The sequence below is a fragment of the Neomonachus schauinslandi genome, chromosome 9, assembly GCF_002201575.2.
Source record: "Neomonachus schauinslandi chromosome 9, ASM220157v2, whole genome shotgun sequence".
Taxonomy (NCBI): domain Eukaryota; kingdom Metazoa; phylum Chordata; class Mammalia; order Carnivora; family Phocidae; genus Neomonachus; species Neomonachus schauinslandi.
In genome coordinates this window covers 125,973,683-126,000,437 of record NC_058411.1, presented here as the reverse complement: position 1 = coordinate 126,000,437, position 26,755 = coordinate 125,973,683, and the positions used below count along the sequence as shown (strand labels likewise).

The 26,755-nt window shown below is 37.9% G+C and overlaps 1 protein-coding gene across 4 annotated transcripts in view; it reads left to right on the top strand.

The window, feature by feature from the left end:
• Positions 1 to 26,755, top strand: part of LRRC28 (leucine rich repeat containing 28) — a 163,840-nt gene that overhangs the window by 400 nt on the left and 136,685 nt on the right. For 2 of the 4 annotated variants that reach the window (XM_021680508.1, XM_044917773.1), the window contains exons 2-3: positions 3,358 to 3,433; positions 21,778 to 21,818. In XM_021680508.1, coding sequence (XP_021536183.1) covers positions 3,401 to 3,433; positions 21,778 to 21,818 — 74 coding nt within the window. In that variant the 5' untranslated portion in view covers positions 3,358 to 3,400. Of the gene's footprint in view, positions 1 to 3,357; positions 3,586 to 21,777; positions 21,819 to 26,755 lie in introns of all 4 variants that reach the window. The other 2 variants (XM_021680509.1, XM_021680507.1) reach the window with 1 other exon arrangement.

The following is a 26,755-nucleotide window of genomic DNA, read 5'->3' as shown; positions in this document are numbered from 1 at the left end:
GAAAACAACCTTTTACAAATGCTTTTAGTGTACAGTTTTTAATTCTCTAATCTCCAATGTTAGGAAATTGGAGTGGGTATTCTACTGAATTAAATACGGAAGTCAGTTTGAGGGTCTTTACTTTTACACACACCTGCTTAAAATGTATGTAATTTTCTTAAGGTGGGAGGGTTTGTCTATTTGTTTTAAACAGTAAAGTGGCTTGGTGTTTACATGTCAGAAAACTTATGGAGGTTCTGTTGAATATGTTTAGTTAATATTGTTAAGTATACCATTTATCTTTAACTGTAGATAAGAGGTAGCGAAGGGAATTTATGTAAGAAAATTACCCATCCTGGTAAGGGCTGTATATTGCCATTGAATGCGTTTTGGAAAACCATTAGCGTTATTTATTATTGGCAGCTTTCAGATTTCATTTGTGTAGATTTTATCTCCCAAACTGCCTTGGTAGCCAGATGCATTTTAACAGGGTGTAATGATGTTTTAAAGGCAGCCCATTCCCAGCCGTCAGGATTCAGAAGAAAAACAATTAGGTTACACCAAATTCTCTTCCTGGATCTTCCATCAATGAGTGGATTTTGGATATAGTTTTGCTTTGTAGTCTTACATTTGTATAAGCTTTACCTACCACTTAAATGATGATGGGGAGAAACACAGGCCCCATTGAAGTACCTGAAAGGCTATATTGTAAAGGCAGGGCACCGGCTTTGGAGTTGGTCCACCTGGGTTAGAATTCTGGCAAGTTACCCTCTGAGAAACTGCTTCCTTACCTATAAAACAGGCTAAATACTGTCTATCACAATGCAGAGTTGTACGGATTAGGGATCTTTATGGTACATAGCAAGCACTTGGGATATAGTATCTACAAGATGACCATAGATTACAGAGTGAAAAATATCTACCTTGTAGTATTACATGTCCTACTTTCATCCACTCCTCAGCTGTTTGAGGGCCTGCTTTGTGCTAGATACTGTGCACAGGCAGGTATACAGGAGTGAAGAAAGCAAGATCTCTGCCCTCAGGAGCTTACAGTCTCTTGGCTAGTTTAACAATAGACGGGTACACCAATAAATATTTAGATTACAGATTGGGAGGAGTCCTACATATAAAAGAAATAGGTTTCTCTGAAAGAATAACAGGAGAATAGTTTTGGATAGGGAAGTGATTTTTACTTAGAAACTCAGAGTTGACGGGACAGTGCTTTCCAGGCTAAAAGGAGAGCAGCAAGTGGTGTGAAGAGTTCGGCTCTTGAAAGAGACTGGAGAAAAGGCCTAGAAAAGCCCAGGAGCTTGATGAGAAGCCAGGGAGGGTGCTGCCCGATAAGGCTGGAGAGGTGCATGGGGCCAGATTGTGAGGAGCCCTCAGTGCCTGGTGAGAGTTTGATTTTCTAAAAAAGCTTTTGAAGGCTGTATTTAGTTGATATGTGTGCACTAGGGAGTGAGTTTACCCGAGAGAGGTATGGGATTTACTGTATTTAATTAAAGGCTCCCTGCTAACTGATTAAGGTATTAGAATATGACTAGAGTGGACACCAAGAGACCGGTAATACAGATGGCCAGGCAGGAGGTGACAGTGGCTTTTGGCTGGTGGGAAAGATGTGGATGGATTTGAGATGTATTTCGGAGCTGGAAACCACCAGCTTTAAGACAAATTGGAGTGGGCAGATGAATGACAGGATGGAATCATTCATGACTTCCAGCTCTTTGGCTTACACAGCTAGGTGGATAGAGGTGTGTGCCGTTAATTGAGATGAGAAACACTGGGGAGAATTCGGATTGGTGATGCATATCAAAATGTGTTAAGTTTGAGGCACTTGTGAGACTTCTAACCTGCTTCAAGTATACTACTTGAGTGAATTGTAACCCAGGAAACTTCTTTTTCCACACAGAATCATTGATATTATTTCTAGTTTAGTTCCCCTTTGCTTTACAGGTAAGAGAATTAAGATGTAGAAAGATTGAGTATGTTGCTCAAAGTCACATATGTCTCATAAAAATAGGTAGGTGTGTAGGTAGAATCAGTATGGGAAAGTTTTGAATTCTCATGTTGCATTGGGGATATTACTGACTATTCCATGTTGTCTGCTCTTTTAGATAAAATGGCAAGTGCTTTCTTATTAGCTAGGAGTTGGAGTTTGGAAATAATAGAAAATAACCAAAAAAGTTATCAAAACTGCTTATCAAAAGCTTGTTACTACATTTTGCACTAACTTGGTGTTAATTCCCAGTGAAAATAGTTTTTCTTCAGGAAAAAAAAAAAATCTCTTTGAAAGGTACTTTCTGTTGGGGAGTTTGAGAAAGGATGCCCTGGAAAATGAGAGTAGAGTCGTTGAACAAAGCTCAACTTTTTAGTGTTTTCACATTTCCTTAGTATCCTGTGGAGTCCTTTGAGTCTATGTATGTAAAGAATCCAGGCTTTAAAATCCCTGGACAGCCTCTTTACCCCAAGGGGGGAAAGAAAAATCCTTGCTTTTATCCCTTATGAGCTCTTTGACCTTGGACAAATTATTGAAGCTCTGAGTTTGTTTCTTCTTATGTTAAGTGATTGTGAATGAAGTTTGTTTCTGCTCTCTGCCTAGTTGATAAGATGGCAAATGTTATTTCTCTTCCTACCCTGTCACTTTCAGAGCTAGGAGGGAATTTAATCTGTTCTGGGTTCTGGCCTTTACCAATAAATTGCTATCTCCATTGTTTTTATGTTAGGCAACTGAGGCCTGGAAAGATTGTAATAATACAAGGTTCTTATTTCCTAGTCAGTATTTCTTCTTCCATTGAAATAATAAAACCATATGTTCTTGGACATGCTTCTTTACTACTTCTGATAATCTACAAAGCTAGGAAGAAAGAAAAAAAAAAAAACCAAAGAGATAAAAGAAAGAGAAAATTAGAATATAGGACAATATACTAAGAAATGAAGAAAATGAAGCTGTCAGTGACCTAGATATATTTTATATGTGTTTATCAATATTTTTGAAATACCTTAAGCTAAACATAAAATGAGATAGTTCAAGAAGGAAATGGGTTTGCTATATCTGATTTTTCAGCTTTCTTTGGTTGCAGGTTATGAAACCGGTCTGTGTTCTGTTCGGCATTCCTGTCTCAAATTCAAGACCTATTTTTTTCAGTTAGGACTGTTGCTGCTAAGTGCTAAGTAAGCTTAAATAGTGAGGGCATTTTTAATAGTTGCTCATTTTAATTTAAATATGAGTGACAAACTTAGTTGTTAGAAAAGAAAAATACAGGCATTGAATGTGTAATTCTCTTTTTAATGTCTGCAAATAGCTATATGTGCTAACTGGTTTATTTGGTAATGCATATGAGCAGTATCATAATTATTCAATTTTCTTGTTCTCTTTAGAAATGGACCAATTTTGACAAGATGTAGTGCTGCAGTGTGCCTGATGGGATATGTTCAGTCATGGCATCTGAACTCTGTAAGACGATCTCTGTGGCAAGGCTGGAAAAGCACAAGAATTTGTTCTTAAATTATAGGAATCTGCACCATTTTCCATTGGAGTTACTGAAAGATGAGGGACTACAGTACTTGGAGAGGCTCTATATGAAAAGGAACTCCCTTACAACCTTGGTACAGTATTATGTTGCATTTAAAAAAATCATTTATAATGTGGGCTTGACCAAGATATAGTTTACATATCCTAAGATATTCAGAGCAAGATGTACATCCCCTCTTGTTATATAAACAGGTGATAAAAATGCAAATACAGGGGGTTCTCATTAGCTGAGGATTCATTATCCAAGTCCCTGCAGTATAGGGTTGTGGGAAGAGTTGTATAGGGAAGCAAAATATTCACTAAATGTACCACTCATAGAATTAGTCTCCATTCCAAAACCCCACTTCACTTAGCCTGTGCATCTCTCTCTGCTTTTTTTGTGTGATAAGCTTCCTAGATGATTTTTGGATGTTACCATATCCAGTGGACCAGTTAAAAAGTAAAGAAGAGAAAGGCCAACATAGATGAATGACCCTGAGTTAGAGGCATTTAAAAAGAGATGATTTGAAGATTAAAATATTAAGACAGGCATTTGGGAAGCTTGATGTAGCCTTTCTCTTTGGGGGGAAAAAAAACATAACAGAAACATCCTCCCAAACCAAAAAACCTTTATGATTGCACTGTGAAAATCAAATGATGTTGAATTGGACTATCGTCCAGTTTGTTGAAAAGATTTTTGCCACAGAGGCAACATTTGATTCACTCTTCATGTTGTAAGAATAAGCAGATAGTTATCATTATAACCTGATTTTTTATTACATATAGGACTTTATTAAATATTTTATTACATATAAGATTAAGTTTTATTACGTATCAGATTAAAAAAACTATTTAAAATTTTTTTCAAGAGCATGTGTTACTCTGGCTTCTTATTCCCACTCTTACTGTAAAATTTGGTCTCTGGTTTAAATGTATGTGCTTTATGTGGTCTTTTCTGGTTATCACTTAACCTCATTTGAGTCTTATACTTGAATTCTTATTCTTACTCCTTTTCTGATGACTTGTTTCTTTGTGAACAGACCTATTTTTCATTTCCTTCTCTATATTGGACCATCCCAAATATCTGAAAGTATGCCTTACCGGCTTCATTTAGATGGAGTGTTTTTGTGGAAAAGTTTTATTTAATCTATCTAAAATACCTCCAATGAGTAGAAAACATAAAATTTGTTTATCTTTGCTGTATCTGATAGTAAATGGAAATACGCCTTTCATTTTTAGTGTTTGGCATTTTGGCGTGTATGTTATTTTGAGTGCCTAGTTAAGTTTTTTTAAAGTAGATTTTTCAGTTTTAAAATTCTAATTATCTTACTAATCAAACTTTAATAACACAATTATAGTAATCCTTTTAGCAAAATCATCATTGCATGAGGTGAAACCACATTTACTAAGTGTTTCCCCCCCCCTTTGAGGAAGAAGTGTTGTGAGAAATAAAATTTGTCAAGGATTATAGCCCAGATTTTCCCTTGTTTGTTACTGATGTACAAAGGAAAAGTTGTGAGTGCGTTATTTCTTAACTCTTAGTCAAGTCCACTGGAGTAGAGTTTGTTCAAAGAAATAGACCTTTGTTTATAAAAGTTACAGTGAGCTTTTGGTTTTGTGGCACTTACTCAGCCGCAGTTTTCAATTTATGAAAATATTCGGGTATCAGCTCTACAGTTGTAACCGATAATTCATAATGGCTCACAAGCACACACTTCAAGTTCATGCTTTGCCACCTTTTTGTTCATCAGAGATTAAATTGTTGCATATATTTACAATGATAGGTGTATGTGTTTTATTTGAATGCCTTTTAATGAGCTGGAGCATTTGATTCATGTGTATCAAAGAGCTTTTTAATTGTAGAGGGTTGGGGCTCCTGGCTCAGTCGTTAAGCGTCTGCCTTCAGCTCAGGTCATGATCCAAGGGTCCTGGGATCGAGCCCCGCCATCGGGCTCCCTGCTCCGCGGGAAGCCTGCTTCTCCCTCTCCCACTCCCCCTGCTTGTGTTCCCTCTCTCGCTGTGTCTCTCTCTGTCAAATAAATAAATAAAAATAAAAATAAAATCTTAAATTGTAGAGGGCTATACAGGTATCAGGGTGGTAGGGCTCGTAGCAGCCCGGCCATCCCATTCCCTGATGCTACTGATACCCAGTATAGCCTAGGAGTGGCTTACCACACAGGTTTTGAAAGCAGATGAAGTAATACTTACCCTAGAGTGCTCTAAACTCGTGACTTCAGGCTTTTAGAATGTTTGCTGGTGTTATTGATAAAGTATATTTCCCAAAGAAGATTTGGTTTTTGGAGTGTGACTTAACAACTACAATACTGTCCAAAGGAAAAACAAAACAAAACATGTTATTGGAAACAGATGGTATCTTAACACCATTATGAGTTAATTGGCCCCCTTTTTTTTTTAAGGAAGCTTGGCAATCTGCCAATAATTTCCATTTTCACATTGTTTTATTATTTATTAACATTGTTTTATTGTGTTTAAATCCTTTCTCCTCAACATTCCCCCTCCCTTCTCTCCCCACCCCTCACTCTATGAAGCCTTTCCGTGAAAAGAGAAGTCACTAATGCACCACCTCTGCCCTTCTTCCTTTCCCCCCGTCAAGGTGCTTGGCATAGCACAGTGGTTTATATTTTGCAGGATGATTGTATGTTAAATACTCAGAATTTGGAGAATGCCGTATTAAAACTAAAACACAGCAAAAGCCTTTTTTATACATTTAAAAGATTAAATTTCTCATATTATAAATACAAAAATGATACATGCCCTAATATCAGTGAATATAAAGGAGCATATGGAAAGTAGTTGTCTCTTCATCCAGTTTTATACTGTGGAGTAACCAATGTTAATAGTTTGGTTGTGTCCTTCTGCTTTGCTTGTATTTATGTAATTATATACTTTATCCCCTTTATAAACAACGAAAAAGAATCATACTACACGTATTTCTTTGCAGATTTCTCTCTTTTTTTTTTTAAAGATTTTATTTATTTATTTGAGAGAGAAAGAATGAGAGACAGAGAGCATGAGAGGGAGGAGGATCAGAGGGAGAGGCAGGCTTCCTGCCGAGCAGGGAGCCCGATGCGGGACTCGATCCAGGGACTCCAGGATCATGACCTGAGCTGAAGGCAGTCACTTAACCAACTGAGCCACCCAGGTGCCCCATGCAGATTTCTCTTTTTACTTTATGGTATTCTCATTCCATTAACCTATAGGCCAGGAGATACATATACATCCTTATATATGCATGTGTGTTTGTGTGTAGGTCTTAAAAGTAGGATTAATGGGTCAATGGTAGGCACATTTTACATTTTAAAGTACTTTTTTTTTTTTTTTTAAAGATTTTATTTATTTATTTCACAGAGAGAGACACAGCGAGAGAGGGAATGCAAGCAGGGGGAGTGGGAGAGGGAGAAGCAGGCTTCCCGCGGAGCAGGGAGCCTGATGCGGGGCTCGATCCCAGGACGCTGAGATCATGACCTGAGCCAAAGGCGACGCTTAACGACTGAGCCACCCAGGTGCCCCTTTAAAGTACTTTTAAAAAAAGATTTATTTATTTATTTTAGAGAGAACGAGCACAAGTGGGAAAGGTAGAGAGGGAGAGGGAGAGAAAATCTGAAGCAGGCTGAGCGTGAGCCCGAGACCACAGGTTGAGCTGAAACCAAGAGTCAGACGCTTAACCAACTGTGCCACCGAGGCACCCCATTTTAAAGTACTTTTTATTAGTACAGTTGACACTTGAACAATGCCAGGGTTAGGGGTGCCGACCCCCTGCTCAGTCAAAAATCTACATACAACTTTTGACTCCCCTAAAACTTAACTAATAGCCTTCTGTTGACCTGGAGCCTTGCTGATAACATCAACAGTTGATTAACACATAGTTTGCGTGTTATAGGTATTATATACTGTACTCTTACAATAAAGTAAGCTAGAGAAAAGAAAATGTTATTAAGGGGGCACCTGGGTGGCTCAGTCAGTTGAGCATCTGACTCTTGAATTCAACTCAGGTCATGATCTCAGCGTCATGAGATCAAGCCCCATGTGGGCTCCATGCTCAGTGGGGAGTCTGCTTGAGATGCTCTCCCTCTGCTCCTCCCCCCTACCCCCATGCGCTCTCACGCACACACACCCTCTCTCTCTCTCTCAAAGAAATAATAGTCTTAAAAATAATAAGGAATAATCTTTAAAAATTCATAAGGAAGAAAAAATACAGTTGCAATTATACTGTATTGAAAAAATCCGTGTTATTAGTGGACCCATGTATCACAAACCTGTGTTACATAAAGGTCAACTGTATTTCATTATGCAGTATTACCATTTATTTGTATAACTGAGAAATCTTAAAACTTTTTTTTTTTTTTTTAAGATTTTATTTATTTGAGAGAGAGTGAGAGAGAGCATGAGAGCCGGGTGGGGGCAGAGGGAGAAGCAGACTTCCCGCTGTGAGCAGGGAGCCTGATGTGGGGCTCGATGTGGGGCTGGATCCCGGGACCCTGGGATCATTACCTGAACCAAAGGCAGCTGCTTAACTGACTGAGCCACCCAGGTGCCCCTTAAAACTTTTTTTTAATATTAGTCAATTTATATAGGAATTCAGTTATGTAATTAATAGGTGAATAAGTAGTAGTTAGGAAACATGATTTTGGTTCCTAACATTTATCTTAGAAAATGTTTTTAAAGAATTTGTCTATAATTATTTTAAATGCATCTCAAGAATTGTGAAGTCTTACCTTCGTGGAAATTAGAAGATAATTAGAATAGGAGATAGAGGTTCTTTGTCACGTGACAGGTATTCACATGGTTGTTGAATAATAAATAAATGAATATAAAGTAGATTAAGATAAGGACTATTAATACAGGTATAAGAGTCCCAGACTGAGAGCCTTCAAGGGCAGGGACTCTGTCTTAAATTCTGTATCCCTATGCCTGGCCTATTGCCCAACATTTGTCGAATACGGAATCTAATTCTCTGTAGCAGGATTGTAGAAGATTTTTTTAAGAAGACACTCTTTGCATTGACACTGAGGAATGACATTGGCAGGAGTTTCGGAGGAAAAGTATTCATTCAACATGTACTTACTGAGTATTTACTGTGTACCCAGTACTCTTCAAGGCACTGATTCGGAACAAATTCTTATGGAATTCTCATGGAATTTTTCATTTGTTGACATCCCAAGCTGAAGGGAAAGACTCAGTGGCAGAAGGTTTAGGGGACAAGTCTAGGCACCTGTTTTGCGTAGAGCAGTGTTTCTAGTTTTTTTTTTTTTTTTTTTAAATGTGTTCTTCAGAGCCTGAGGGTTCCTAGATAGAGCTGAGGTGGAGAATTATGGGGAGATGGAGCAGTAGTGTGTCTCCACTTCAGCCAGAGCAGCTCTCCTTCTGCTTCTTTGTATATTGGTGCTCTCTACACCAACCCCGACATGAGTGGGATGTGTTGATCTAGTAAATGTTTTCAGACTCCTTTTAGCAGAACCATTTATTCAGAAAGTTCACTAAATAGATAGAACTGAAATTATTCTTATTTAGGGGACGGGATAGGCTAGAGTCTTGCCCAATCCATACCTCCTTCCCTTCCAAGGAGCTGTGTGGATTGTCTAGGAAACCACAGGGTGGAATAGAAAGCCACTAACTGAGAACAGCTGACATGAGAATTCTACATTCTGCCCAGCAAGGCCATCTGCTTGGGGACTGAAGATTTGTAGAGAATGCAGGTTTGAAATGATGTGAAGAATCACATGGCAGTTTGGCTAGAGAAAGGTAGTAGGATTGTTGGCATTAGTCAGCAGGCTGTTGGTTGCTAGGCTTATGGTGGAACCATCTGCTTATTTAGGGGATTTTCTCCTGCAGTACCCAACTCTCTGAGGTATGAAGAAAGTGGACTGTTGCATTCCTGCAGACTTAGGTTTTTTTCCAGGTGGATACAACACAAGTGCAGAGGGACTAAGGAGGTTCAGGAATTTGGCAGGAGTGTTTGGGGACATGGAGGATGGAATATGGAATGTGAGCTGGTTTGGAGGCAAAGAAAGGAGGAGTGAATGGACAGGGAGAATGGAGAGGGGGCCAAAGGACCCACTGACGTTGAAGAATTGTATTGGGCATGACTGAGTCAGCCCTCTAGGGGAATGGGATACGTGGTTGTAGAGGGAGACTTCAGTTGTGGAGAAGTTTCAGGTGAAGTCTGGATATGAGTGTGCAGGATGAAGGAGGCTGAGGTGAAGCCTCCTCCTTTCTCTGCTCAGTTCCCCCACCAGAAGAAGCTGGAGTCTTTCTAATTGTTGGAACATTGCTTGGAAGCAGCAGGCACCAGTTCTGACTCTAACCTGGGAGTTCATGAAGGGAGGGAATCAGCAGTGGAAACATTTGAGGACTGCAGTCTCAGGAAGGGGGTGTTTCAGTGTTTGGTAGCAAAACCTAATATTAGGAGGCAACAGACCCCCAGGTTCTTGTGCTTAACCTCTTTGGACTTCAGTTTTTTTTCATTTATAAAATAAAAGGACACAAGAGCCTTTTATTGAGGGGAAAAAAAGAAATCTCAATGTGGAAGCAAAATCATTGAATGGATCTGCCAACTTCTCTTAATGAGAATAGCAGGCAGGAGGTTTTCCTGGGGACCTACCCAAAAACTAATGGAACTCTCACCAGTTGCCAATTTTATTTATAAATATGAATAGACAAGGAAGAGACATTAAATTTTAATGAAAGAGGGGAGTTTGGCTTATGTCTGAGCAATAAGAGCAGCTAGGTCTTGATTAATCAATTAATCTATGCAACAAGAGAGAACTTAAAAGTGATATCCTGCTGGGATTGGGGGGAAGAAGAGGTCTGTTCATATTCCTATATTGGGATGGGACATAAGACACAGAGAATCAGGACCCAGGAGAAGACATTCTTGACCTTCCCTATAAAATATAAACAGGCGAATCATAAAAGAATATAGATGGTCAAAACACAAAAAGATGTTTAACTTCCAATAGAAGGTAAAACATTGATCATCCTTTCCTATTAGATTAGCAAAAACTAACATCTAGTGTTGAAGATACTTGATGTGGAAGACTAAGAAGATGCTCTTACTATCAGATGGAGTGGAATTGGCTGAATATTTTTGGTGGGTGGTTTGACCACATCTGGCAACATTTTGCGTTAAGTATGTGTTTGAATCAGCATTTTTCACTTGTAAGAATTTACACAGTGGAACAAATGTCAAGTGAACCAGGATGTTCATCACAGCATTGGATAGAATGAAAAATGGTGAAAACCTAAATGTTCATCAGTATGGGATTGGTAAAAATCTGATAAAATGATCTAACATAATTTGAGTCTTTAGTAAGTTCCAGGTACTGTCTTAAGTAATTTACATGTATTAAGTTAATTAATCCTCAAGACAATCCTGTGAAGTAGGCACTATTATTATCCCTACTTTATAGGCAATAAACTAAGGCACTAAAAAGGGCATAGATCAAACTTAATAGTGATAGTAGTTGTGGATGGGGGGCAGGCAAGAGAGTGGCGGTGGGAGCTGGAAGAGAAAGAGCCTTACTTAAGTATGTAGAGTAAAAAGGAAAGACTCTATTAAGTTTGGTTTATATTTTTTTCACTAAATACTTATTTTTACAATTAAAAAAATCAATTAAAATGAGATTATTGGGGGTGCCTGGGTGGCTTGGTCGGTCGAGCGGCTGCCTTCAGCTCAGGTCATGATCCCAGGGTCCTGGGATTGAGCTTACCCTGCTCAGGGGTGAGTCTGCATCCCCTCTCCCTCTGCCCCTCCCCCCCCGGTTGTGCTCCCTCCCCCCGCCAAATGAATAAATAAAATCTTAAAGACCCTAAAAATGAGATTGTTAGAATATAGTACCGCTAAGATCTTAGCTAACTCTCAAGTTGTATTAATCAGTGCGTCTAGCTATTTGATTTACAATGATGGTGATGCCTGCCCTTAGGTTGACATTGGTGGCTCCTGCAGCTGGTGGCTGGGTTGAGGGTGAAAAGGGTCAATGTCTGGGAAAGTTACATAGCTGTGCCCTCCACCCCCTTGGAATTCGGTAAGAGTAGGATCTGGATTAAATGAACATCAGGACACCTTCAAGGCAAAACAGTAAGGAAATGGTAAAAGAGCATCCTGCCATCAAGTGTGGCAGAAAAATCGGGAGAAAGAATTAAGTTTTTTTTTGTTTGTTTGGTTCACTTTGAATTCCAACATAAGGGGCTTCTTGTTTTTCTGTAACTTGTTGGACCCTCCCAGATTTAACCACTGCTGGGGTGCAGCGCCTCCATAATCATTGCAATTGCTCTGTCTTTGAGCTAGTTCTATTTAAAAGCATCTTAGTTCTTTCTTTTTTTAATATTAAATTATTTGAGAGAGAGAGGGAACAGCGGGAGGGGCAGAGGGAGAGGGAGAGGATCTCAAGCAGACGCCCTGCTGAGCATGGAGCCCAGTGTAGGGCTTGATCTCTCGACCCTGAGATCATGACCTGAGCTGAAATCAAGAGTCTGATGCTTAACCGACAGAGCCATCTAGGTGCCCTGCACCTTAATCATTTCTTAAATTGAATGTGTGGAAATGGTATGTCAAGTGGTAAAGCATTCAGATGCTGTGTTTGTGTTTTAATGCTGGTGTGTAATATGTGATACAGTCCTGTAAAACATTCATTACAAATACATCCTGTCTTAGTAATCCATATATACCTGAAGAGTATAAGTTTTATTATAAATCAAAGCTGCTTTTCCTACTGGATTTTCAGATTTCATTGTTTTTCCCCTCATTGTTACTGGTTAATTGACAGTAGTTCCCTGTCAAATAGTTACCAAAGTATTTGAAATAGTTTGGAAAATGAATGTCTGACCTATAACCTAATTCTGTTTATTGAATCATAGAATTTCAAAGCTAGATGGAGCTTTATAGATAATTTAGGCAATTTTTCGAGGGAAGTAAGCTTAGAAAAGGTTAATGGATGGGTCCAAAGCCACTTTTACGTCCAGTTAGCGCAAATACCAGGTCTCCTAATTGGTCATCTGGTCAATCTTTCATTTTCATTCTGCAGGTATTTATTGATGACCCATTTCTAGCCTAGCACCATCTAGTTAAATTTTAACCGTCTTTATTCACTGAGGAGTATTGAGGTGTTCCATGTTAAGTGAGTTTTCTTAGTTACCTCTGTGAAATTTACCTTTCAGATCCACCATGTAACTTTTCTTGATAGAAATGTTTTTAAAACATGTACGATTCTATGCTTTCTTAAATAAAATATGGGGAACACGAGTTAGCCTACTCTTTGTGACTCAGTTCTGCCTTGGGAGTTAGGAAGAGAGAGTTTAGGAAGAGGTGGCAGGGATAGAGGTCTTCCCCTTACATGAGACCATATACTTGTGCACTGGAAGGGTTCTGTTTGCAAGCAGAAGCCTCAAAAGCCATTGCTATGTATGTGTTTCCACAAGTTGAAATTCATTTTCAAGCATTCACTATACTAAAATGAGGCATCTGTGCATTAAAAATGAGATACCAGTTTCTAAATGTTAGCCCCATCAAATCAGTCAACCAATACATATATAAGTGAGACACTTGAAATATACATTGAGCTTGAGATATCCCCCCCCACACACAATAAACAATTACATCTTAGTCTTACAGAATTATTCATGCTAGGTGTAATTTTAATGTTTCATCTGGCTTTATGGGAGTAAGTGTTCAATATTCTTTTTTGTGTGTACTTTCCTGTTGCTTTGAGAATTCCATTCATAAAATGATACTTATTGGGTGCATATTAAATAGGTTTTCAAAAAAATAGAAAGTAGGGGCAAATGATTCTCTAACTTTACTTCAACCCTTGTTTATGATATTTATGTAACTTGCATTTTTAAACAAATATTGTTGAGATTAATACTTGAGACATTTCAGTAATTTTTGTTTTTCTTCTTTTGAAAAATGTTTTCCTTGGTAATTAAATTTTTATCACAATCCAAATGCCTATTTCAGTTTTGTAAATGTACTGGATATACAGTCTTTAAAAATTTTAGCATATTTTCTCTATGGGTGTTTGCTAAGTAAAAAATATCAGTCTTGAGATTTTACATTTTGGCAGTAAAACCTTTGCAGTTTTGCAGATACTTAAAATATTCTTATTTTCATTTTTAAGAACATGACAATTTTATCCTCTATGAATGCCAAATAAATATGTCATCATTTCTAAGAAAAATAATTTAAAAATTTATCATTCATACAGTTAAGTAGTTCTTTTTCATGTTTTACATCTAAAAGAGCTGAGTTTATGTGAAAAATTGGTAGTATCAAGAAACAAATTTTGTACTGATTTGATAGCTGTCAATCACATGCAGCTATTAATGTTTAAATTAAATTATAATGAAGCAGTATTAAAAATACAATTCCTTAGTCATTATAAGCACATTTTAAATGCTTGGTGGCCACCATATCAGACAGTGTTAAGATAGGGGATATTTCTATCATTGCCGAAAGTTCTATTGGACCAGTGGTGTGTTTGGGGAAGAGAAAGAATGCATTGAAATCAATAATGCCCAAATGTCCATCGACTGATGGATGGATAAAGAAGATGTGTTGTGTATACACGCGCGCGCACACACACACACACACACACACACACACAATGGCATATTACTCAGCAGTCAAAAAGAATGAAATCTTGCCATTTGCAATGACATGGATGGAGCTAGAGTGTATTATGCTAAGTGAAATAAATCAGAGAAAGACAAATACCATATGATTTCACTCATATGTGGAATTTAAGAAAACATGAACATAGGGGAAAAGAAGAGAAGCAAAGCAGAAAATAGACTCTTAACTATAGAGAACAAACTGAGGGCTGCTGGAGGGGAAGTGGGCAGGGAGATGGATGAAATGGGTGATGGGCATTAAGGAGGGCACTTGTGAGAAGCACTGGGTGTTGTATGGAATTGATGAATCACTAAATTCTGCACCTGAGACTAATACTACAGTGTATATTAGCTAACTGGAATTTAAATAAAAACTTGATAAAGAAAAAAAATCAGTAATGTCATTTTTATTATTTTTGTCATGGAAGTCCAATTGCAACTATAGTTAGTGCTACATATTTGTAGTGCAAAGCAGGGAAGAAAAATTATCTCAGGGTTCTTTTTAGGCACCTCAAAGACAACTTCAGAAACAAAAGAATTTGTCCACACATTTGAAAAATTTTCTGTACCTCATTTTTTCCCTTTCTTTCCCTTTTGAAGTGACTTTGTTAATATTTGTAATGCTTTGTATTCAAGCATTCCGTGAATTTCCAATGGAATTTTTCTTTTAACGAACGCGGGACATAAGATACCTATGATTATTTTGGAAGACATACTCTAAGAAATTTGGGTATTTGCTGCAGATTTTTCACTGCTTTCCTTTTGGATACATTAAAACAAATAACTAAAGATGTTATGCTCACATTTCCAAATAATCAAAATTAGTATTTTCCCATAAAACTGACATATTTTGGATTATCTTTTTTGTATTGCTTATGAATAGGTTACCTACATTTGCATTTGCATATTTGCACAGCATAGTCACTTACATTTTTTTCTGGGAAACAGGATGTCAGTGGTAGCTTACAAAACATAAATTTGCAGTGGTACTTGACCTATCAGTGATTGCACAGCCCCTGCTAGGAGTGGTCTTCTCTTAGCAAGATGGGTTAATGAGCTGTTAATGCTCTCGAGCACATTTCTTCTCGACCTCTTCTCCCTCTCTCTAGCAACCCCTTTCCTCCCCTACACGCCCCCCTAAAACTATATAGTGCTTCATAGGATAATTCAATAGGTAATACCATTCCTTCGTGCAGCTCATTTCAGAAGAAATTAACTTAACCACCAGAGATGTGATGTTGGTAGATGCAAGTATTGAGAATCCACTGTGTTCTTCTGTCTCCAGGAAACACCAAGGAAATAGGACAAGCGTTTAAGCAAGTCTGATGCTTTTTTGGGTCACTTAAAGTTTATTTGGAGAGAAATTAAAAAAGAGGAAAATGAGTAATTAACAGGAAGTGAACCAAGAGACAAGTGGGTAAATGGTAAAAGACATTAGGGAGCAAATGGTAACAGGTTTCCGGAAAGCCTTTATAGGACTGTGGAAGAGGAAAGGGTGTGCTGGTTACCTCTCTGTTCCCATTAGCATGCTAGTTAGTGTCTGACTCCTCTGTGGAGAAATACTGCTCTATGATAAATATTAAAAGGGGGCGCCTGGGTGGCTCAGTCGTTAAGTGTCTGCCTTCGGCTCAGGTCATGATCCCAGGGTCCTAGGATCGAGCCCCGCGTTGGGCTCCCTGCTTGGCAGGAAGCCTGCTTCTCCCTCTCCCTACCCCCCTGCTTTGTGTTCCCTCTCTCAACTGTCTCTCTCTCTGTCAAATAAATAAATAAAATCTAAAAAAAAAAAAAAAAAGAAATACAAAAGGTGGAATGGGTTATGCTGTTGGCAGCAAAAGAGGTCTACCTTAGTTGTTCCCATATAGTCATCTAGTACTTAACTCACACCAGTATACTTGCTTGGAAACAGTGACATCAAATTACTGATCCAACTAGGAAGCTTGTTGAGTAATGTGGTGGTGGTTTGTAAATGAAGTGCTTTTCTTCCTTCAATACCAAAACTTCATTAACTTTTTTTTATTAAAAAAGTAATAATAAAGGGGCACCTGGGTGGCTCAGTTGGTTAAGTGTCTGACTTTGGCTCAGGTCATGATCTTGGGGTCCTGGGATCAACCCCAAGGTCCCTGCTCAGCGGGGAGTCTGCTTTTCTTTCTCCCTCTGCCCCTCCCCCTGACTGTGCTCTCTCTCTCAAATAAGTAAAAATAATAATAATTTTTTTTTTTTTAAAGATTTTGTTTATTTATTTGACAGAGACATAGCGAGAGCAGGAACACAAGCAGGGGGAGTGGGAGAGGGAGAAGCAGGCTCTCCGCAGAGCAGGGAGCCCGATGCGGGACTCGATCCCAGGACCCTGGGATCATGACCTGAGCCGAAGGCAGATGCTTAACGACTGAGCCACCCAGGCGCCCAAAATAATAATAATTTTTGAGGTGAAATGAACTTAATGTAAAATTAACTATTTTAGAGGGAACAATTCAGTAGTATTTAGTACATTCGCAGAGTTGTACAACTACTGCCTCTGTCTAGTTCTAAACATTTCCATCACTGCAAACTAAAACCCCTTACTCATTAAGCAGCCTCTCCCCATCCCCTTCCAAACCCCAGCCCTGGTAACCGCCAATCTGTGTTCTGTCTTTATGGATTTATCTATTCTGAATAGTTCATGTAAATGGGATTATTCAATATGTGACCTTTTGTGTCCGGCTTCTTTTCACTTGGCATAGTGTCCTCAGGGTTCATCCAAGTTGTAGTGTATATCAGTCCTTCATTACTTTTTATGGCTCAGTAAGTACCCATTGCATGTGCATACCACAATTTATTTACCCATTCATCTACTGATGGAAGTTTGGGCTCTTTCTACCTTTTTGCTGTTGTGAACAGTGCAGCTATGAATATGGATTACAGTTACATGTTTGAGTACCTGTTTTTAATTCTTTTGGGTATGTACCTAGGTGTGGAATTATGGGGTCATATGGTAACTCTAATTTTTTGAGGAACTGCTGAACCACTTTACCAGCAAAGTACAAGGGTTCCAAATTTCTCCATATCCTCACCAACACTCGTTCCTTTCCAGTTTTTAAAATATTATTATTACAGTGGGTTGAAGTGGGTAGGTGTGAGATGGTACTGCTTTGTGGTTTGGATTTGCATTTCCCTAATGCTAATGATGTTGAACATCTCTTCATGTGCTTGTTGGCCATTTGTATATATTTAGAGAATATTCAAATCCTTTGCCCATTTTCCAACTGGGTTGTTTGGGGTTTTTTTGGTAAGAGTTCTTTATATATTCTGGATGTTAGACCTTGAACAGATATAGGATTCATAAATATTTTCTCCCATTTTAAATGTTGTCTTCACTTTCTTGTAATTCCTTTTTTTTTGTACTTGATATGTATTTTTTAAATTATGTTAGTCACCATACAGTACTTCATTAGTGTAATTCACTTTCTTATAATATTCTTTGTTGCACAAAAGTTTTTTAATTTTGGTGAAGTCCATTGTATTTATTTTTTCTGTTGTTCCTCGTGCTTTTGGTGTCCTATTTCTGAATCCATTGCCAAATCCACAATGATAAAGATTTACCTCTATTTTTTTTTTCTGTGAATTTTATGGTTTTAGCGGTTATATTTAAGTTGCTGATCCATTTTTAATTAATTTTCGTATATAGTGTGAGAGGTCCAGCTTCATTTGACTTTTTATAAATGCTGTAAAAACTAAAATACATTTAATTCATGACTTATTTGAAATGTGTTTTTAGAGGTCAGGATGGAGCAGGTTTTGCTGAACCCTGAATCTTAGTGGTTTTTAACAGCACAATTATTTCTTTTACTCACACTGCATGACTCTCATATTGCTTGGGGACTCTGGTTTATGGTATCCATAGTCAAGGATGAAGGCTGACAAAGCTTCCATCATGTGGTCACTGTGAATTTTATGAACTTTTATGTAACTTTTTGTATTTCACCTCAAAATTTTATTTTTTTAACTAAAAAAAAAAATAAATTAGGTTTTGGTACTGAAGGAAAAAAAAAAAACATTTAATTTAAAGACCAGCACAATACACTCACTAAGCTTTCTAGTTTTTGTAACAACACCTCTCAAAGTCATGAATTAAGGGCATTTTAGTTCTTATAGCTCAGGCTCTTTAAGGCTACCACTTCAACATAATTTCACTCACCAAAGTAAATCATTTAGCTATATCCAGCTTGAAGAGAAAAATGCAATCCTACCAGGTGCCCAGAAGGAGAAGAAAAAAAAAAAATTGGTGGTGCCCGGTGCCCACCAGATAACATCACTGAACAGAGTGTTTGCAACATATTTGAAGTGTTGGTTCCAAGATACACAATTGAAAAACATCCCCATTTAAGGGGGTTGGCAATTTTTCTTAAAAGGGTATAGTAAAACTTCATTGATTCAAAATTAGAGGTAAATTGTATGCTTAACTGTGCTTGCTGAAGTTTACTTTTACATTATTTGGAAAGAAAAATTATTTAGCTAAGTGTAATGTGGGATTTAGTGATGAGAATTTTGGCTTAATTTAGAAAATAATTTTTAACCAGTTTCATAGGAAGTAATTCAGTGATGCTTACCAGTAGGTGTCAGCCACAGCCCGTGCAAAGTGCTGCTTATTTGTCAAGGCTTTTTGGGCAGGTACTAATAAGGGGTTGGGTTCCCCCCCCCCACCCAGTATTCTAATGAACAGTTTTGTTAAGGTCAACTTGCTTATTTTTAAATAGAAACAGTGTATCTACTCGTTAATAAAGATAGGGTAACGCACCATTAGCAGGAGAAACATTATTCCGTGCTTAATTGTGTGTGGAGCTGTATAGCTCGAAAGAGCTAACTAAGTTCTCATGGGAAGATTAGAATAATGTTTGATGGCACCAAGTAGGCGTCTGGAAGGAACGACCACAGGTCCTGTGAGTCAGCCAGATGTGACACCGATTGTTGCAGATAGAACAGATGAGGCTTTTTTCTGGATAAGCCTTTCCTTTTCAGAGAAACAGCTGTTATTATATTAAACCTTTTATTGACCCCCACACACACACACATTCCCCCACCCCCAACTGCCTAGTTTGCCTAGGAAGGTTTGTATGTATGTCCATAAATGGAAGTGCATATTCTCCTTAATAGAGGAGATACCAATACTAAAAGAAACATTTTGAGGATTTGGACAGATCCAAGAGTAACATCTGAGGAAAGACTTGTTGTGAAGGATCTCATTGCATATATTAATATCAAAACATATAAAACAGGGGCGCCTGGGTGGCTCAGTTAAGCATCTGCCTTCGGCTCAGGTCATGATCCCAGGGTCCTGGGATCAAGCCCCGCATCCAGCTCCCTGCTCTGCGGGAAGCCTGCTTCTCCCTCTCCCACTCCCCCTGCTTGTGTTCCTGCTCTGGCTGTGTCTCTCTCTATCAAATAAATAAATAAAATCTTAAAAAATATATATATAAAACAAAAAAGAATCAGCATTTGAAAACGAAATACAAGTGATTTTATAAAAAATGAGTACTCAATAAATGCTTCTTTGTCTTCATAACAATATTTGTATTCAGTATTTGGCTATCAAAAGGACAAGGACACGGATATATGTATGTATAAGCAGCTTTGGATGCTGTTGTGAAGTATTTAAATACATCAGTATATCAACTGAAATTAGTAATGTCATTTCCTTGTTTAAAATAAACCGGTGGATTTTTATTGTGTTCAGAAGTTGTTTAAAAAGTTTTCCCATAGTATAAGATATAAGCTCTAATGATCTTTTCCATGCCACTCTCTGCAAAATCATTATAGACCTTCGTACCCTATGGCCCAGACATAGCAAATTAACGGTATTTCTCTTACTGAGTGTTTAGAGCCCAAATTGGATAAATTATGATTGATTACTCAATTACGTAGCAGTTTATGCTGTGGGTACCACATTTTTTAATGTAATGTTTTTTCAATTATATGAGACATAACATGCTTACCATTAAAAATTCAAATTATACTAAAGTAGATGGAAAATAGCAACCCTAGTCCTTTCCCTAATGATAATCATTGTTACTAAGTTTCTATATGAAAAATTACTTTGTTACAAATATAAAACTGTCTAGTCTTTCACTTTTGTTTTTCCATTAACACGATTTTTTTAGAGGTAGGTGGGGCAGAAAGAGAGAGCAAGAAAGAGAGTGAGATCCTTAAACTGACACGACGACCACCGAGATCTACACAGGGCTCTATTTCACAACCCTGAGATCCTGACCTGAGCTGAAATCAAGAGTTGGACGCTTAACCGACTGAGCCATCCAGGTGCCTCTAACACAATTGTTTTTATGACAAGATTTTTGAAAATGAAAGATCTGTTCAGTAGTACTGTTAGGGAGTTAAAGCAGAAGAGATTGTGTTTGCAATTTCCCAGACATACCTCCCTCTCTCACCTTTTCTGTTGCTTCTTGTGCCTAGAAAGCTAACTGGAACTCTTTCTCCCTGCCCCACAGCAGCCTCTGAAAATTTATGTTCGTCTTTCAGGATTCAAGCCACACCTAATTACTTCTAAAAAACTATTCCTGATTCTTTGTTGTTGATATCTAGCCTACTCTACAGTATGTTTGAGTGTAGAATAAAATATATATATATATTTTGTAAAAAAAAAAAAAATATATATATATATATATATACATATATTACTCCCGACTCAGTATGCTCCTCCAGTCTCAACAACTCCTGTCTTTGTGTAAATTTGAACCGTGTGCGCGCGCGTGCACGCACACGTGAGCGAGTGAGAGAGAGAGGCTTTCAGGTACTTGTAGGAGGCTTTTCCTTTTACCCAGTGCCTTCAGCAGAGACCTGCTTGCAGTCTGTGAGTGGAATTTCTGATCTTTACATGGAAGGGCCAGCCCTTCCAACACTCAGTCTGTGTAAGGCACCTAGATTCATCTGCCTTCCCCATGGCCTGTTTCCTATCCCTGCCACACCACACCCCTTAGGACCTGTGGCAGGGTCTGCCACTCCCCTGGATCACGAGCTCCAGCTTACTCTGGTTACCCTGAGCTTAGTTAGGTCTTGGTTTCTGGCACCTGGGGATTTCCCTTATTTTTTTCTGAGGCACATGATTTGCGAGTTCGGGGTGGGGGGTGAATGTTAGTTTTCTAGGGCTTCTTTACCAAATGACACAGGCTAGGTGGCTTAAAACAACGAAGTTTATTCTCTCACAATTCTGGGGGCCGGAAGTCCAAAATCAAGGTGTGGGCAGGGTGGGTTCCCTCTCAGGGCTCTGAAAGAGAGAATCTGTTCCTTCCTTTCTCCTTGCTTCTGGTGGTTGCCAATGATCCTTGATGTTCTGTTGGCTGTGTCACTCCAGTATCTGGCTCCATTGTCAGATGGCTTTCTTCCCTCTGTGTCTGTTAAGAACAGTTTAGTTTCTTCCATGACTGTGGTGGAATACAAGGTTTCTGGTTTCTCTGAGAGAGATTGGTTTTTAAGTGTTCAAATTTATAGGTTTATATTATAGTATGAGCTATGTAAGCATAAAACCCAGACCTGCTGCTTTATTATTTTTGCATTATTTTCTCCAGATTTACAACCCCCCCAAAAGATAGTACTTTGTGTTTAAGCTCATTAGAAATGTTTATACATTTTTCAAAAATAAAATTTAATTCTGAGTTTTTAATTTTCAGCCAGAAAACCTTGCTCAGAAGCTTCCAAACCTTGTGGAACTGTGAGTCTGTTTATTCAAATTTTTTAAAAAACAAGAATGAAAATAATTTTATTTGAAATAATAGGATATATCATTTTAATGTATTAATTTATTTTTTGGTATCATGGTCATAGTGTTCATGTAAGTAGTTCTGCTAAACCCAATAATATTTTAAAGTATTTTACCATTTAAATTTACTACCTTAAGGTAGTAAAGATAAACTTTTTAAAGCTATGAAAGATACATTTTTTTCTCGGTGCAGCCTCTTGGTCACAAAATCCTTCTGGACAGTCAGTGTAATTGGAAAAGTTTATTGCTGTTACTACTACTATATTTGTTACTTGATGTAAACAGTTCAACAGTGTAAAAGGGTTAAAATAAAGAGTGAAATAATGAAGAGTGAAAACCTACTTCCCTGTGTCCTCCATACCTCATTTGTTTTTTAGTTGTTTTTTTTTAAGATTTTATTTATTTATTTGACAGAGAGAGAGAGAGCGAGAGCAAGAACACAAGCCGGGGGAGTGGGAGAGGGAGAAGCAGGCTTCCCGCTGAGCAGGGAGCCCGATGTGGGGCTCGATCCCAGGACCCTGGGATCATGACCCGAGCCGAAGGCAGACGCTTGACGACTGAGCCACCCAGGCGCCCCTTTTTTTAGTTCTTTTGACGATCACCTCCATAATGCTAAATAATATGTTTACACCTTTGTTTTTTAGTGCATCAACTTTAAGGATCTCTTGATTTATCTGTAAGGAGGATATTTAGAATCTTTCCCTTTCTTTCCAACTCCCTCCTAATTTTGTTGAAGGAGGAGTTTGCATTGCCATTTCTTGTTCTCTTTATTATTTTGCATGATTTTCAAGAGGTAAAGGAAGGAAAACTAACATTACACCTCCATCTTTAAGCTGGGAGTTTGTCATTTCCACTCCCCCCATCCTTTTATTTTGAAAAATTTCAAACTAACAGAAAAGTTGAGAGCATAGTACAATGAATACCCATATATGCTTCATCTAAATTTAACAGTTAACATTTTGACACATTTGCTTTCTCTTTCTGTCTCCTATCATCTTCCTTCCCCCTTCCCTTTCCAGTCCTCTCCCGTGCACACACACACACACAAATTTTAGACATTATGATACTTCACCCCTAAATATATCAGTATGTATCTCCTAAGAATAAGGGCAATCTTGCACATAATTCTAATATTATCACACATTAAAAGTAATATTAATTCAGGGGCACCTGAGTGGCTCAGTCAGTTAAGCGTCCAGCTCTTGGTTTGGCTCAGGTCATGATCTCAGGGTCGTGAGATCGAGCCCCGTGTAAGGCTCCACACACCAGATGTGGAGCCTGCTTAAGATTCTCTCTCTCCCTCTGCCCCTCCACCTGCTCATGCTCTCACTCAAAACAAAAAAAAAGGAATATGAATTCAATAATATCATCTAATGTACATTGTATATTTAAATTATCCCAATCTCCCTCCTCTGCAACCCAGTGTTTTAAACTAGTGTACAGATTTGTCTGATTTAAACATCTTTGGTGATTTTTCTACCCCACTGCTTTATCAAGTTTTTAATTTCATTCTTTTTATATATGAAGAAAGATGTCTTAACATTATTTTAAGTCTACTTTTTGTTTTTATAGGTTCTTTACAGTTTCCTTCATATAGGTTTTGAACATTTCTAAAGTTTATTCCTAAACATTTAATATATATTTTTTGCTAGCGTAAATGCATTTTCTTACCTGTTACCTCTTTTAAGTGGTTATTTTTGAATATATGAGCACTGTTTTCATGTGTTAACTTTATATCTTGCTACCTTGCTGAAATCTTATTATTTGAGTTAGTTTTATGGTTGATTCCTCAGGGTCTTTCAGGTATACTCTCTCCTGAAAATACAGATAATGTTGTTTCTCTTTTTCTAAACCTTATGCCTTTAATTATTTTCTCTAGTCTGATCGCATTGGCTAGTTCTTCCAGAACAGTGTGAAATTATACTTGAGACAGTGGGCATCCTTGTTTCTTTCTGACCTTAGTGGGAAAGCCTCCAGGGTTGCCCCCTAAGAAAGATACTGGCTTTACAATTAATGTATATGTATTCTATTGTGTTAAGTAAATACCCATTTGTATTAATCTATTGCTGCTTAACAAATTTAATGTAGTGGCTTAAACTGTGGGTAGGGATGCTTAAAAGAATAAATACTTATTACTTCATATTTTCTGAAGATCTAGAATCAGGGCTTGGCTTAGCTGGGTGTCTTGGCCTCAATGTCTCTTTCAAGGCTTGCAATCACGGTTGTGGCCCAGAGCTGCTGTTTTCCCTGAAGGCTCAACTAAAGAAGTGTCCTCTTTGTTTACTTATGTGGTTGTTGGCAAGATTCAGTTAATCTCAGGTTGTTGGTCTGAAGGTTGACTCAGTTCCTTGCTGGCTGTTGGCCAGAGGACTGACTCCCTTAGTTCCTTGCCAGTTGGCCTCTCTGTAGTGTCGTTACCAACATGGCAGCTGGCTTCCATCAGTGCAGGAAAAAAAAGAGCAAGAGAGGGTATGCAAGACAGGATCCACAGTCTCTTTCTAATCTAATCATGAAGTGACATCCCATCACTTTTACTATATTCTGTTCATTAGAAACAAGTCAGTAGGTCCAGCCCACACCTAAGGGGAGGCTACTACCCAAGGGCCTAAATGCCCGGTAGTGGAGATCAATGGGGACCATCTTGGAGGCTACCTACCACACCATTAATTCCTACTTTCTCAAGAATTTTTTATTAGTAATGGATGTGGAATTTATTCAAAGCCTTTTTCAGACTTTAAAGAAAAAATTCTTGAGGCCTTCAGGCAAAAAAGTGAAACAATCATGAAGATGAAGACTGCAAAGTAATACTCCAAACTGTATTATGTATACAGTGGTGGTTGCATTCACACTTGACAGTGTTTTTCTTTGAGCACTTTAAAAGTATTTTTATATATATGTAATTAATTATATATAACATATGTATTACATAAGAAATAACAATAAATACATTATAAATAAGTTATATAATATAAATGAATAAATGTATAATTCTGTATTATGTATATTATATATAATAAGTGGGATTTTAATCATTTTCCACATGTATTAATTCATCATTTTTCTATGGCTACTTTCGAGATTTTCTTTTTTGGTTTTCAGAAATTTAACTATGATGTACCTCGGTATAATTTTGTTTGTATTTATGTTGGAGTTGGCTGAGCTTCTTGAATCTGTGAATTTATGTCTTTTCCCAAATTTGAATATCTTCAACCATTATTTCTTTGAATATTTTTTATGCACTATTCCCTTTCTCCTTCTGGGCACCATTTACACATATGTTACATCTGTTGATGTTGTCCTACGTTCCTCTAAGGCACTGTTCATGTTTCCTTAGTCTTTTTTTCTCTCTGCAGAGGTGGAGAGGGGCAGAGGGAGAAGCGGGCTCCCTGCTTGATCCCAGGACCCTGGGATCATGACCTGAGCCAAAGGTAGATACTTAACTGACTGAGCCACCCAGGTGCCCCTTCTCTCTGCGTTTTAGATTAGATCATTTATATTGATCTTTCTTCAAGTTCATAAACTCTTTCCTTTGTCATATTCATTCTGTTATTCAGCTTTATCAGTAACTTTTTTCAGTTTTAGATCTTTCTTTTGTTTGTTCATTCATCTGTCCATCCTTCCTACCTCCCTCCCTTTTTTCCTTCCTTCCTACCTAAATTTCCCATCTTTACATTACAGGCATATCTTACTTTAGATCACTATGTATAGCTGTAATAACTACATAAAAATTTCTTGTCTGCTGATCCCAGCATCTTGGTCATCTTGAGCTTGATATCTATTGTTTGTTGTTGTTAATGGATCACATTTTTTTGAGTTTTCATATGTTGAATAACTTTAGATTATATCCTGACAATTGGGAATGTTGTGTTTTGGAGACTGGAATCTGTTATATACATTCAAAGGGTGTTGATATTTTTGCTTAGCAGGCACTTTACCTGGTTTGACTTAAGCAGTAAATGTTTCCTGGAGGGCAGCTGAAATCTCAGTGCAGTTCTTTTACCTTTAGCTGGAGTTTTTTCTATATTTGCGTGGTTCTGGGATTGCCATTGATTTAGGCAAAGTTTAGAAATAGAATTTGGGGTTCCCCTTCCCTGGCTCTTTTTTTCTGGTATTCTCCCTTTATTTGCCAGGTTATGGTTGCCCTGAACTCTGTCTTCCTGTTCTTTAGGCTAGTAAGACTGCAGTTTTCTATCAGAATTTTAGCTGCTTTGCATGGTAACTGTACCCTGCCTTAAACTAAATCTGTTTAAAAAACAAAACAAAACTCAAAACTCACCCAGTGCCATTCCTTCTTCTAAGTTTAGACTCTTCACCAGAATTGGCTTGTTTTTGTTTACTCTGCAGTGCCTTGGAGTCGTCTGCGTGTGTGTGTGTGTGTGTGTGTGTGTTCTTTAGCATTTTAGTAGTTATCTGCCAAAGGATCAGTTCAGTAGGAGTTTATTCTGCTATACTGAATTGGAACTTGCATTCTTTTCTTTTAACCACTCTGTGTCTTTATACTTCAAGTGGGTTTCTTGAAGTCAACATTAGTTGGTTCTTTGATTTTTGACCAATCTGACAATCTCGGCTGTTTAACTGGAGTGGTTTTTTTTTTTTTTTTTTGGTGGAACTTTTTTTAAAAAATTTTTTATTGTTAATCACCATACATTACATCATTAGTTTTTGATGTAGTGTTCCATGATTGATTGATTATGCATAACACCCAGTGCTCCATGCAGAACGTGCCCTCTTTAATACCCATCACCAGGGTAACCCATCCTCCCACCCCCCTCCCCTCTAGAACCCTCAGTTTGTTTTTCAGAGTCCATCATCTCTCATGGTTCGTCTCCCCCTCCGATTTCCCCCGCCTTCATTCTTCCCCTCCTGCTATCTTCTTCTTTTTTTTTTTT